Consider the following 15,281-nt stretch of genomic DNA (forward strand, 5'->3'; position numbering starts at 1 on the left):
GAGAGCCTGATGCGGGACTCGATCCCAGGACCCTGCAATCATGACCTGAGCCGAAGGCAGCGGCTTAACCCACTGAGCCACCCAGGCGCCCCTGTTATTACAATATTCTTGACTATGTTCCTCATGTTCTACTTTTCATCTCCATGACTTATTTATTTTATAATTAAAAGTTGGTCAGAAAAGTAATCTTTTATAAAAATACATGTTTTGAGGGGCGCCTGGGTGGCTCAGTGGGTTAAGCCGCTGCCTTCGGCTCAGGTCATGATCTCAGGGTCCTGGGATCGAGTCCCACATCGGGCTCTCTGCTTGGCAGGGAGCCTGCTTCCTCCTCTCTCTCTCTCTCTCTCTCTGCCTGCCTCTCTGCCTACTTGTAATCTCTGTCTGTCAAATAAAATAAATAAAATCTTTAAAAAAAAATACATGTTTTGATTAACTTAAAGACCAATTCAACTAGAATTTCTTGTTCTTAGAAACTAATTTTACAAGTACACCTCTTTACAAGTACGTAAATGATCTTCTTTGGGGGCATCTGGGTGGCTCACTCCGTTAAGCATCTGCCTTTGGCTCAGGTCACAATCCCAGGGTCTTGGGATTGAGTCCTGCATCAGGTTCCTGGCTCAGCAGGAGCCTGCTTCTCCCTCTCCCTCTGCTTGCTGTTCCCCCTGCTTGTTCTCTCTCTCTCTGTCAAATAAATAAATAAAACCTTAAAAAAAACCAAGTACTTAAATGATCTTTTTAAATTCTAAAACCATTCTTACACAGGCATATGTTATTTTATTGCACTGTGGAGATTCTGTATTTCTTAGAAATTGAAGGTTTATGGCAACCCTATGTTGATTAAATCTATTGGTGCTATTTTTCCAACATGATTTCCTAACTTCAGGTCTCTGTCACATTTTAGTAATTTTTACAATATTTAAGACCTTCTTGGTTATTGTATTTGTCATGGTGATCTGTGATGTTACTGTTGTAAATGACTTGGGGCATCATGGAACTGTTCCCATGTAAGATGGCAAACTTCACGGATAAACGTTGTATGTATTCTGACTGCTTCACTGACTAGCTGTTCTTCCCCTGTCCCTCTATCCCACCTTCCTATTTCCCAAGACATAAAAACCTTGAACGTACACAAGTTAATAATTCTACAATGGCTTCCATGTTCAAGTGAAAAGAGAAGTCACAGATCTCTCACTTTAAATCAAAAGCTAGAGGATCACCTGACTGGCTTAGTCAGTAGCGCATGTGACTCTTGATCTTTGGGTTGTATGTTTGAGCTCTATGTTGAGTATTGAAATTACTTAAAAATAAAGTCTTAAAAATAACAAACAAATAAATAGAAATCAAAAGCTAGAAGTGATTAAACTCAGTGAGGAAGGGATGTTAAAAGCTGAGATAGGCCAAAAGCTAGGCCTCATGCAGCAGTTAGCCAAATTCTGAATGCAAAGGAAAAGTTCTTGAAGGAAATTAAGAGTACTACTCCAGAGAAGACACAAAATAGAAAGTGAAATAGTCTTCTTGCTAATGCAGAGAAAGTTTTATTATCTGGATAGAAAATCAAAACAGCCACAACATTCCCTTAAGCCAAAGCCTATTCCAAGGTAAGGCCCTAACTCTCTTCAATTCTATGAAGGCTGAGAAGGTGAGGAAGCTGCAGAACAGTTTGAAGCTAAAAGAGATGGTTCGGGTGTCTGAGTGGCTTAGTCGGTTGTGACTGCCTTCAGCTCAGGTCATGATCCCGGGGTCCTGGGATCTGCATCGGGCTCTCCGCTCTGCAGGGAGCTTCTTCTCCTTTTCCCTCTGCCTGCTACTACTCTGCCTGTGCATGCTCTCTCTGTGTCAAATAAATAAATAAAATCTTAAAAAAAAAAAATAAGAGGTTGGTTCATGAGATTTAAGAAAGGAAGCCATCGGAGTGCCTGGGTGGCTCAGTTGGTTAAGTGACTGACTCTTGATTTCAACTCAGGTCATGATCTCAGGGGCCCCAGATTCAGTCTCACTTCAGGCTCCACATTCAGTAGGGAGTGCACTTGAGATACTTCTTCTCCCTCTGCTCTTTCCCCCCATTCTTGCATGCTCTCTATAAAATAAAATAAATCATTAAAAAAAGGAAGCCATCTCTGTAACATTAAAGTGCAAGGTGAAGCAGAAGGGACTGATGTGGAAGCTACAGCCAAGTTATCCAGAAGATCTAGCTAAAATGATTAATAGTGCAGCTACACTAAACAACAGATTATTCCTTTCCTTTCCTTTTTTTAAAAGATTTAATTTCTTTTAGCAAGAAAGAGAGAGAGCACATGAGTGGAGGGAGAGGCAGAGGGAGAAGGAGGAGAGAATCCTCAAGCAGACTCCCTGCAGACTGCAGAGCCTGATGCAGGGCTTGATCCCATGACCCTAAGAGCATGATCTGAGTCAAAATCAGAAGTCAGACACTTAACCAACTGAGCAAACCTGGCATCCAACAACAGATTTTCTTTCTTTTTGTTTGTTAAAGATTTTATTTATTCATTTGACAGAGAGAGAGAAGAAGAGTGAGCACAAGTAGGGGGAGCAGCAGAGGGAGAGGGAGAAGCAGGCTCCCCGCTGAGTAGGGAGCTAGATGTAGGGCTTGATCCCAGAACTCTGGGTCCACGACCCAAGCCGAAGGCAGATGTGCAACTGACCAAACCACCCAGATGCCCCTCAATGACAGACTTTCAATGTTGAAAACCAGCATTCTGTTGGAAGAAGATGCCATCTAGGACTTTCATAGTTAAGAGAGATGTCAATGCCCGGTTTCAGAGCTTGAAAGCAGGGGCTGACTCTTCTTAGGGGCTAATTACAGCTGGTATCTATAAGCTGAAGCCAGGGCTCAGAGAACTATCAAGAATTATGCTAAATCTACTATGCCTTGCTCTATAAATGGAACAACAAAGCTTAAGCAACAGTGCATCTGTTGACAACATGGTAATGGAGTATTTTAAGCCCACTGTTGAGGCCTACTTGCTCAGAAAAAAGATTCCTTCTAAAACATGACTACACTGCACTGACAATACATGTGGTTACCCAAGAGTTCTGATGGGGATGTACAACAAGATTAATATTTTCAGGCCTGCTAACACAACATCTATTTTATAGCCCATGGGTCAAGAAATAATTTTGACTTTCAAGTTTTATTATTTAAAAACTGCATTTCAGACAACTATCATATGATCTCCCTGATATGAGGAAGCTGAGAGGCAATGTGGGGGGTTTGGGGATAGGAAAAGAATAAATGAAACAAGATGGGATTGGGAGGGAGACAAACCATAAGAGACTCTTAATCTCACAAAACAAACTGAGGGTTGGTGGGGGGGAGAGAGTGGTGGGGTTATGGACATTGGGGAGGGTATGAGCTATGGTGAGTGCTGTGAAGTGTGTAAACCTGGTGATTCACAGACCTGTACCCCCGGGGCTAATAATACATTATATGTTAAAAAAAAAAAAAAAAAAAAAGAAGAACTGCATTTCATAAGGCTATAGCTACCATAGATAGTGGCTCCTCTGATGGATCTGGGCAAAGCGAATTGAAAACTTTCTGGAAAGGGGTCACCATTCTAGATGCCAGTAAGATCACTTGTTATTCACAGGAAGAAATAAGAATATCAGCATTCACAGGAATTTGGAAGAATTTGATTCCAACCCTCATGGACGACTTTGATTTTCAGTGGGGTAAGAAACTGCAGATGTGGTAGAAATAGCAAAGGAACTAGAAGTAAAGCCTGAGGATGAGACTGAACTGCTGCAATCTCATGATAAACCTTTAATGGACAAGGAATTGCTTCTTGTGGATGAGCAGACAATGCTTTCTTGGGATAAAATCTAAACCTGGTGAAGATACTGTGAAGATTGCTGAATGACAACAAAAGATTTAGAATATTACATAAACTTAGTTGGTAGGTCAGTGGCGGGGTTTGAAAGGATGAACTCCCAATTCGGAAGTTCTATTGTGGGTAAAACGCTATGAAACAGCATCACATGCTTCAGAGAAATTGTGAAAGAAAGAGTAAATCGATGTGGCAAACTTCATTATTATTTTAAAAAATTACCACAGCCACCCAACCTTCAGTAACCACCACCTTTATCAGTCAGCAGTCATCAACATTGTGGCAAGACCCTCCTCCAGCAAAGATCATGCCTTGCTGAAATCTCTGATAATGGTTAGCATATTTTGCAATAAAGCTTTTTTATTTTATGTTATTTTATTGAAGTATAGTTGACACAAAGTGTTACATTAGTTTCAGGTGCACAACATAGTGAGTTGACAAGTCTGTATGTATGCTGTGGTCACCACAACTGTAGCTACCATCTGTCACCACCATATAGCACTGTTACAATACCAATGACTATATTCCCTATGCTGTACCTTTTATTCCTGTGACTTATTCATTCCATAACTGGGAGCAACATATTTTTTTAAAGATCCATTTATTTATTTTAGTGAGAGAGAGATGGGGGGCAGCGGGAGATGGAGAGAGGCAGAGTCCCTACTGAGCAGGGAGGCCCAATACAGGGCTTGATCCCTCGACCCTGAGATCATGATCTGAGCCAAAATCAAGAGTCAGATGCTCAACTGACTGAGCCACACAGGTGCCCCAGCAGTATTTTTAAATTAAGGTATGTACATTTTTTTTAGACATAATGTTCCTGCACACTTAACAGACTACAGTATTGTATAAACATAAATTTTATAAGCACTTGAAACCAAAAAATTAGTTTCAGTTGCTTTACTACAATATTCCCTTTACTGCAGTGGTCTGGAACTGAACCCACAATATCTCCAAGGTATGCCTGCATAGTGATAAAAAAATACTATCTTATTACTGAAGTGTCCAAATTAGAATCTATCTTCTTTAGTTCACCTAAAGACATATGTGATTGGCTTCTGAAAGAAAGCTTGTCAGGTGTACAAAAATTCATTTTATCAATGGTTATTATATGTAAATGTAGAGTGATTATACACAAACAACTAGGTGTCATAAGAATGTCAAGTTTTGAAAAACAGGAATTCTGGCCCCTAAAGAGCTTATATCTACTGTCCTACCACATCCTCTCGGAGCTCTAAGTCTTTAAGGCAGAATTTATGGAAACTCTGTCAAAACAGATCATACATGTGCTTCCTCATAAAAAAAGCCTATGTATCCTTATATTTGTTTGTTTTCTTCATTCCAATTTTCTATTTATTATCAAGTAACTGCCCTGATTATGTATTTTAGCCCGATATGGAAGTCTGAATTCTCAGATACACCTCAGTTGTTTTTGTTTTTGTTTTGTTTGTTTTTTGTTTTTTTTTTTAGGATTTTATTTAATTTAGGGGCGCCTGGGTGGCTTAGTGGGTCTTAAGCCTTTGCCTTTGGCTCATATCATGATCTCAGGGTCCTGGGATCGAGTCCTGCATTGGGCTCTCTACTTGGCAGGGAGCCTGCTTCCTCATCTCTCTCAGCCTGTCTCTCTGCCTACTTGTGATCTTTCTCTATCAAATAAGTAAAAAAAAAAAAATCTTTAAAAAAAAAGATTTTATTTATTTATTTGGCAGAGAGACAGCACAAGCAGGGGAGCAGGAGAGGGAGAAGTAGGCTTCCTTATTCAGCAGGGAGCCCAATGTGGGGGTTGATCGCAGGACCCTGGGATCATGACCTAAGCCCAAGGCAGACGCTCAGCTGACTGAGCTACCCAGGCACCCCTCAGTTCACTCTTTTATATAGCAGTTACTGATGTGGGGACAGTTGTTATTTGTACCAGTGGACCCAGTTTCAAAAACTTTAAACACTGAAAATAGACATGTCTTTTGAAAAGAGATAAAAAATAATACTTTATTACTTAAATTGTAAGTCATTTCTTAAAATGAATTACTTGAAAAATCAAGTATTATATTTCTTGGATATATGATATGTGATAGAATATTTTATAAATATGATTCTCCTATCAATTCCGTGTACAAGAAATTATATAGTATTTCCACTTTATAAATGAAGTAGATAACAGATACTTAGACCAAGGTCATACAATTATTAAGTGGCAAGTTACGACCGCAGCTTATGTCTGTATGACTCCAAAGTCAAAGTCTTTCCATTAAACCCATGCTGCCTCAAACTACAACTCAAGAAACTCTTTTGGATTTTTAAGCACCAACAAACAGGGTAAAAATGACATGCCTAGTTCTGAATTCAGAAATTGGTTCCAGGGGTAAGAGTTCTTTTTTTTTTTTTTTAAGATTTTATTTATTTTTTTTTTGTGAGAGAAAGAGCATACTAGCAGAGGGAGAAGCAGGCAGGAGGAGAAACAGGCACCTCACCAAGCAAGGAGCCCGAAGCAGGACTTGATCCCAGGAACGTGAGATCATAACCTGAGACAAAGGCAGATGCTTAGCTGATTGAGCCACCCACGCATCCCCAGAGTAAGAATTCTTTATTTAGCTTGGACATTAATTTTCACATTTCATAAGGTTTATTCTTTTATATATATAAAAATATATATGTGCATAAATGTGTGTATGTGTGTGCATATGTGTGTGTGTGTGTGTATAAACATTTTTTATACAAATAACAACTTCCCCACATCAGTAACTGTTATATAAAAGAGCGAACTGAGGGGTACCTGGGTAGCTCAGTCAGCTGAGTGTTTGCCTTGGGCTCAGGTCATGATCCCAGGGTCCTGGGCTCCCTGCTCAATGGGGAAGCCTACTTCTCCCTCTCCAACTTCCCTGCTTGTGCTCTCTCTCTTTATATTCTTTTATGTATCTATACATATGGAATATATATATATGGAACTTCTTTCCATCTCCATTGCCATTGAGATGGGCTCCCACATTGGGCTCCCTGCTCAATGGGGAAGCCTACTTCTCCCTCTCCAACTTCCCTCTCTTTATATTCTTTTATGTATCTATACATATGGAATATATATATATATGGAACTTCTTTCCATCTCCATTGCCATTGAGATGGGCTCCCACATTGGGCTCCCTGCTCAATGGGGAAGCCTACTTCTCCCTCTCCAACTTCCCTCTCTTTATATTCTTTTATGTATCTATACATATGGAATATATATATATGGAACTTCTTTCCATCTCCATTGCCATTCCTTAAAGCTGCTTTTTCCCCCCTGCATTATTTCAGTAGCTTCCTATTTTCATTTTTCTGCTGCTACTTTTGTCTCAGTAAACCAAAAGGAGCCTTTAAAAGCACAAATCAGATTATTTCTCTGCTTAAAGTCCTCCAAATGTTTCCAGCAAAATTCAACACAAATGGCTCTTCATAAATCTGGTCCTTGCCTACATTTCTGAATTCATCTTATACTACTCTCTCACCTCAAGCTTATATCAGACTTTTCATTTATTTGTCCCTCTCTGAAGTTTCCTCCAGGTCTTCACCATGGTGGCTCCTTCCCATGTCCTCATATCTAATACTTTTCCAACTCTGTACTTACCCTCTATTATTCTTTACTTGATTGCCTGGCTTAATTTTCTTCATGGCATTAATAAATATTCAAAATCATCTTATTTATTTTTATCTATCTCCCATTCTAGAATATAAGCTCTATGACAGTAAGGACCTTGTTTTTTTGTTGCCAACTTCCCAGTGTCTCAGATCAAACATTTATTCAATGAATCAAAACCAAACACAATACACAGATTATGGAAACGCAAAAAAATTGCCTTCAAAGTTCATCATTTTAAAGACCAAAAAGAGATTAGACTACCTACACCACAAATTGTAAGAATAAAGAGTGGCATTTAATTTTAAAAAGTAAATGTACTTTAAGAAAGAAATTGTTTTAATACTTCTTCAGTTACCACTTACAAATAAAATAGATCTTCCATCTATTAAAAATTTCTATCTCTTTATCAAACATTTTAAGTGAAAAAGCTTAAAATAGAAACTTAAATCAACATTCCTACCACAGTTTTATAACAGAATTTTTTCCCCATATAACATTTGCAAGTAAAACTTAGAAATGATTAACTGAAGACTAACAAAAACTTTAATTTAATTTGGTATAAAGACTACCAAAGTGAAGGTGAAATATACTTACATTTGGTCCTTGGGTTTCCTGCAGCCATTTAAGAATGTGGGTCAAAGAGAAAGTTTTAAAATAATTAAATATAGTCTGTGTCTCAAAACACATTAACTTAAGCAACATAGCTACATCTGAATTTGATACTGAAATAACTATTTGATATTTGATACTGATATATTTTGATTTGATATATTTGATATATATCAAATATATTGATATATATTTTGATTTGATACATTTGATCTGATATATTGATACAAATATTTGATACTGAAATAACTATTTTTTAATTATCTCAAATAGGCTGTTGAAGAGTTCTCTGGTTTTTCAACTTCATTATTTTTTTTCTTTTTTAAAACAGCTTTATTGATATCACATATCATACAATTCATCCATTTTAAGGGTACAGTTTAATATGTTTAGTATATTCACAGGGGTGTGCAATCTCCAACTTAATTTTTAAAATGAAGCGTTTTTTTTTTTCATCTTTAATGTTGATTATAGAAAATCCAAGAAATATAGAAAAGCATATTAGAAGAAAAACTACTTCATCTGCAGACAACCATATTAATATTTCGGTGTATTTCCAGTATTTTTTCCTTATGCACAGGTTTTTCTTTTATGGACTTTGTGTTTTTAGGTTTTTTGCATATCTATGTCATACCACAGAGTTCTGTTTCCTATTTTTGCATTATACTTTTTATAAATTACTGTAAACTTTTTAATAATAACTAACCACTAAATTCACTGAATGTTTGTTATTTACTAGGCACCATTCTAGATAGCATTAAGTACTTAATACTAGGAGTAATTTCAGAGATTATTCCCATTTACCAATGAAAAGGTTAAAAGTAACACATCTTAAGTCATACAGATAACTAAGTGGTAGAGCAAAAAACATAACCAACTGCATAATATTCTAATATTATGAGCCATAATTTACTCAACTCTTTTTCTATTATTAGACATTTAAGCCTTACTATTCTAAATAAAGCTATATAAATATCTCTTTTCTATCACTTTCTCTTTCCTTAGTCTTTTTTTTTTTTTTTTTTTTTAAAGACAGGAGCAGGGCAGAGGGAGAGAGAGAATCTTAAGCAAGCTCCATGCCCAACATCTCACAACCTTGAGATCAGGACCTGGGCTGAAATCCAGTCATCCAGTTAACTGATTGAGCCACCCAGGCACTACTCTTTTCTTAGTATTTTATCCTTAGAATAAATTTCCAAGAATCAAGATTTCTCTGTCAAGGGGCATAAAACATTTTAATGTTCCTGATACATATGGTAAAATGCTTTCCCAAAGAATTAAACTGGTTTTCACAGCCATTAGTAGTAAGAGTACCTATTTTATTTTTTTAAAATAGCCTCACAACTATTGCATTTTATTTTTTAAATCTTTGGTAATGCTACTTTAACTTTATATTTCTCTTATTACCAGCAATGTTGAACATTTCTTTATATCTGTGCATCACTTTCGTTTCTTCTTCTGGGAATAGTCTGACGTCATCTTGAAAGTTAAGTTAAGTACTGTTCTAAACCTCAACTGATGACTTACATGTAAATACATTTAAAACAAGAGTGTTTCATTAAGAGCAAACATTTGACATAATCTTAAAATCCAGCATAAGTTTTATAAGAAAAAGAAGTACAGTTTATCTTTATTATACAGTAGAAGCATAATCTCTACATTGGTTTTTTTAAAGGCATAAAACAAATTTTCACTTCTTTTCATTCTTGCTTAAATATTTTTTGAACTGACAAGTAAATTTAACTGGTTTCGAAAAGCTGGTTACTATGTATCATTCTTTCTGATGACTAAATCTATCAGTAAATAAAAGATTTCTAGGTATCACAAAAGGATATAATAAGGGTTTTCTAACAACAAAGAAGCCATTCGGGCTTCTTTAATCATAGGACGAGCCATTAGTGTTCGTCGTCTCCAGTAATGCTACAGAAAGAAAAAAGATGACATATTTAAAGAATATAATAACCACATCTGTGTTATACAATATGTTAACAAATAGGGATTAAGTCATTGTAATAGAGTCTTACATGATCTCCTGTTCCAGCAAGATGAATGCATACAGGTTTATATTTGCTGTTCCATTCTTTAGGAACAATAAGTTGGAACCTATTTAAAATAAAACAGATCTGTGAAATTATCTTTAAAAGGTTTTTAATACAAACTTTCAATTTGTAAAAGTTACATAATTAAATTATTTGGGAGAGAAGATCATTCAGAATTTTAACATTCATATTACTTGATTAATGTCTGCAAAAGGCAACTAAGATATTATAAATTTGCTTTGTGTTAGCGTATTAAAACATTCAGTACAATATAAACACAGAATTTACTGTAGTCATTTTTACCTTGTTCAATACCACAACTTTATAAATGCATAATGAAATATTCTTATTTTGCAGTGAAATCAATACATCTGAGTAAGTCTTAGAAAAAAACCAACTCTTTAGATAGCTCTGCTTTTTCTCCTTTTAGGAACAATGCTTAGTTGTACAAGCTCTTGATGTATCAATAGAATAGTCTGTTATCAATTTTGTTTTTCAAGTTAGAGAGTTTAAAAGCAACTCATAGCAGAAAAAAACAGTTTTCCCTATTTGTTATCTTCTTATCGCAGTATTTTGCCTTTCATTTAATGTCTTCTTCCTATAGAACTTATTTTTTAGTTGTGGTAAAATACATGTAACATATTTTTCCATTTTAATCATTTTTAAGTTGTTACAGTTCAGTGACATTAAGTACATTTACATTGCTGTGCAATAATCACCACCATTCATCTTCAGATCTTTATTTTCCCCAAACTGATTTACTTGTCTTTTTAATTTCTTTAGCAGTAGATATTTTAGAATTATTATCATAGTATAATACTGCACTCGGTCAACTCAAGGTTTGACCTTAGATAGCTGTATTCTCGGGCAACATAAACCTCAATTCTGAGCTTATTTTGCTTGGACAGGGAACAATATCACTAGTTATCTGTTATTAGTAAATTATGCAATACAGAACACAGACAAGTACATTCAGAAGAGTTCAATGGTTATTTCTGTTTTGTGCTCATGGGAACTAATTCTCAATTTTTAATCTCATAAAACTAGCAATGTTAACAACTCTGCTCGTTTTACATTCTCAGAACTGTACTGCTTATTTATATTTTCATGATTTGTGGGAAATGAAGACATTTAAAAATGTTTCCCACAGAAAGCTGGATATTGCTGCTATTTTTTCCCCTTCTGTCCCATAGCAGTGCTATTCTGTCCATAATGAACATAAAGGTTTCATTATGGAGAACAGCTTTAAATTAAAAGGAATCTTTTATTACAGTAATAACAACCACTTATTTAGCAGAGGTTCATTAATTAGTCCGTCTGCTCTTATTATAGTATCTTCTCACAGAGTATTTTCCAATGCCCATGATAAATGGGTATAGTTCATATGAGCTTCTCTGCTATAGTTGATTAGTTGGTTGGGCCTGGAGTAGGCCAAATTAGGGCAATAAGATTTGTTCTTTTGGTAATCTGGAAGTAGGACAGACCCTAGATTCTGTTGAGCTTTTGGACATGAAAGCTCTGTTGGAGGTGTGGTAGCTATTTTTTGTCAGCTGCATGAGAAACAGAGAAAGTCAACCTATCCACAAATAAATGACATGGATCATAAAGAGAAGTAAGAAACCATAAAGCATGCAGGAAAGGGAGGTAAGAGAAGTATCTATATAGATCTTAATGGCTTTCTATTTTCCTTCTAAAATCTCTCTTTAAAGAAAAATAAGATAAACATATATTATTAGTTTCAGGTATATAACATATAACATTTTGGGTACCCCAAAATGTGCTCAATATCACTAATCATCAAGAAAATGGTGTGTTATAAAAACAGACCCCGGAATACCAAATACCAAAAGCAAAACAACAATGAGATATTATCTCACACCTGTTAGAATGGCTGTTACGAAAAAGACAAGAGATAACAAATGTCGGTGAAGATTTGGAAAAAGGGAGCCCTTGGGTACTGTTGGTGGGAATGTAAATTACTGTAGCCACTACAGGAAACATTAGGGAAGTTCCTCAAAAAATTTAAAATAGAACTAACATATGATCCAGCTGTTCCACTTCTAGATATTTATTTGAGGGAAACAAGAACATTAACTTGGGAAGAGACCTGTACCCCTGTGTTCATTGCAGCATTATTTACAATAGCTATTATTTACAATAGCTATTGTATGATGCCTCCAGATTTGTTCTTCTTACTCAAGATTGCTTTGGCTAGTCAGGTTTTCTTGTGGTTCCATAAAAAATTCAAGAGTTCTACTTCTTGGAAAAATTCCATTGCATCTATAGGTTACAAAGGTATAAACATTTTAACAATATTAATTCTTCTAATCCATAAGCATGGAATATCTTTCCATTTATTTGTGTCATCTTCAGTTTCTTTCATCAGTGTCTTATAGTTTGCAGCATACAGGTCTTTCACCTCCTTGGTTAAATTTATTTATAGGTATTTTATTCTTCTTGATGCAACTGTAAATAGGACTGCCATCTTAATTTTTCTGATGGCTTGTGATTAATGTACAGAAATACAACTGATTTTTATATCCTGAACTTGTATCCTACAACTTTACTGAACTTGTTTATAAGTCTAGCAGTTTTTTTTTTCCTTAAAGATTTTATTTATTTATCTGACAGAGAGAGATCACAAGTAGGCAGAGAGAGAGAGAAGGAAGCAGGCTTCCTGCTGAGCAGAGAGCCCGATGCGGGACTTAATCCCAGGACCCTGAGATCATGACCTGAGCCCGAAGGCAGCGGCTTAACCCACTGAGCCACCAAAGCGCCCCAGCCGTTTTTTGGTAGAGCCTGCAGCCTTTTCTATACATAATATCATGTCATCTATAAACAGTTTTACTTCTTCCTTTCTGATTTGGATTCCTTTCTTTTTCTTGCCTAATTGCTCTGTCTAGGACTTCCAATATTCTGTTCAATAAAAGTGGTAACAGTGTGCATACTTGTCTTGTTCCTGGTATTAGAGGAAAAGATTTTAGTTTGTCACCATTTAATATGATGCTAGCCATGAGCTTGTTACATATAGCTTTTATTATATTGACATATGATCCTCCCATAAAGTTTGTTGAGAGTTTTTATCCTAAATGGATGCTGAATTCTATCAAATGGTTTTCTTATTTCTATTGAGATCAACAAATGATTTTTATCCTTCATTTTGTCTATGTGGCACACAATATGATTTGTCTACCACATAAACATATAGTGACTGATTGACAGATGTTGAACCATCTTTGTGTCCCTGGGATAAATCCCACTTAATCATGGTATATGATCCTTTTTGTGTATTGTTGAATTTGGATTGCTAGTATTTTGGGGGGGATTTTTACATCTATGTTCAGTAGGAATACTGGCTTGTAATTTTCTTTTCTTATGGCTTGTCTGGTTTTGGTATCAAGGTAATGTTGGCCTTGTAAAGTGAATTTAGAAGGATCCCTCCTCTTCAATTTTTTCAAAGAGTTTGATAAGGATTATTATTAACTCTTCTTTAAATGTTTGGCAGAATTCACCAATGTAGCCATCTGGTCAGTCCTCAACTTGTCTTATCGGGAAATTTTTGATTACTATTAAATCTCCTTATGGGTATCTTTTTAGATTTTGTATTTCTTCATGATTAAGTCTTGGTAGGTTGTACATTTCTAGGAATTCATCCATTTCTTCTAGGTTGTCCAATTGGTTGGCATATAATTATTCACAGTAGTCTCTTATGATTCTTTGTATTTATGCATTATCAACTATAATGGTTCCTCTTTCATTTCTAATTTTACTTGAGACCTCTCTATTTCTTAGTAGTCTAGCTAAAAGCTTGTCTGTTTTGTTTATCTGTTCAAAAAACACAGCTCTTAGTTTCATTGACCTTTTCTAATATTGTTATAGTCACTAATTTATTGTCTCTGATTTATACTAATTTCTTCCTTCTACTAACTATGGGCTTAGGTTTTTGTTGTTGTTGTTGTTGTTGTTCTTTTTTGTTGTTGTTGTTCCTGGTGTAAACTTAAGTTGTTTATTTTTATAAAAGATCTTTCTTTTGAGGCGCCTGGGTGGCTCAGTGGGTTCAAGCTTCTGCCTTTGGCTCATGATCTCAGGGTCCTGGGATCAAGCCTTGCATCTGGCTCTCTGCTCAGCAGGGAGCCTGCCTCTCTGCCTACTTGTGATCTCTTATCTGTCAAATAAATAAAATCTTTTTAAAAATTTTTTTCTTTTTTCTTAATGTAGGTGTTTATCACTATAAACTTCCGTCTTAGAATTGCTTTTGCTATAATCCATAAATTTGGGTATGTTGTTATTTCCATTATCATTCGTCCCAAGGCGCTTTTTGATTTCTCTTTTGATTTCTTCTTTGATCCCCTGGTGTTTTGATAGCATGCTACAAATATTGTGAGTTTTCCAGTTTTCTTCTTATTTCTAGTTTCATACCAATATGGTTGGGAAAGATGCTAGATATGATTTCAATTTCTAAATTTAATAAGATTTGTTTTGTAAATAATATGATCTATTCTGAATGCCCCCTGTGCATTGTAAAAGAATGTGTATTCTGATGCTGTTGGAAACAATGTTTTGTGAATGTCAGTTAAGTCCATCTGGTCTAATGGATAGTTTGAATTCAATGTTTTCTTACTAATTTTCTCTCTGGATTATCTATCCATTGTTGCAAGTCAAGTATCAAAGCTCCCTATTAGTGCTCGCTTCGGCAGCACATATACTAAAAAGCTCCCTATTATTGTACTGCTGCCTTCAAGTCTGTTAATTTCTTTTATATATTTAGTTCCTATGCTGGATGCATAAATATTTATAAATGTTATAACCTCTCATAAGATTGATCTTTTTATCATTATAATGACCCTCCTTGTCCCTTATCCAATCTTTGTGTATGGTATAATATAGCTACCTCTACTTTCGTTTGATTTTCATTTGAATGGAAAACTTTTTCATCTCTTCAGTTTCAGTCTGTGTACGTCCTTACATTTGAAGTGAGACTCTCTTTAACAGAGAGTGAGTAAGCCAGCTCAGCAGGTTATACTTATGTAAGTAATCTCTACTCCCAATGTGGGGCTCAAACTCACAAACCTGTGATCAAAGCGTCACATGCTCTTCCAACTGAGCCAGCCAGGTGCCCCTGAAGTGAGTCTCTTATAGACAGCATACAGTTAGGTCCTAGTTTTTTTGTTTTGTTTTTTT

The 15,281-nt window shown here is 35.8% G+C and overlaps 1 protein-coding gene across 2 annotated transcripts in view; it reads right to left on the bottom strand.

The window, feature by feature from the left end:
• Nucleotides 1-15,281, bottom strand: part of ABHD18 (abhydrolase domain containing 18) — a 51,433-nt gene that overhangs the window by 16,915 nt on the left and 19,237 nt on the right. The window contains exons 5-7 of one of the 2 annotated variants that reach the window (XM_082727573.1): nucleotides 10,086-10,164; nucleotides 9,895-9,981; nucleotides 8,047-8,072 (exon numbers count right to left, since the gene is read on the bottom strand). In XM_082727573.1, the coding sequence (XP_082583699.1) occupies nucleotides 8,047-8,072; nucleotides 9,895-9,981; nucleotides 10,086-10,164 (192 nt within the window). Of the gene's footprint in view, nucleotides 1-8,046; nucleotides 8,073-9,468; nucleotides 9,542-9,894; nucleotides 9,982-10,085; nucleotides 10,165-15,281 lie in introns of those variants that run through there. The other variant, XM_082727574.1, reaches the window with a different exon arrangement.

This window comes from Mustela nivalis (assembly GCF_964662115.1).
Source record: "Mustela nivalis genome assembly, chromosome: 4".
NCBI lineage: Eukaryota > Metazoa > Chordata > Mammalia > Carnivora > Mustelidae > Mustela > Mustela nivalis.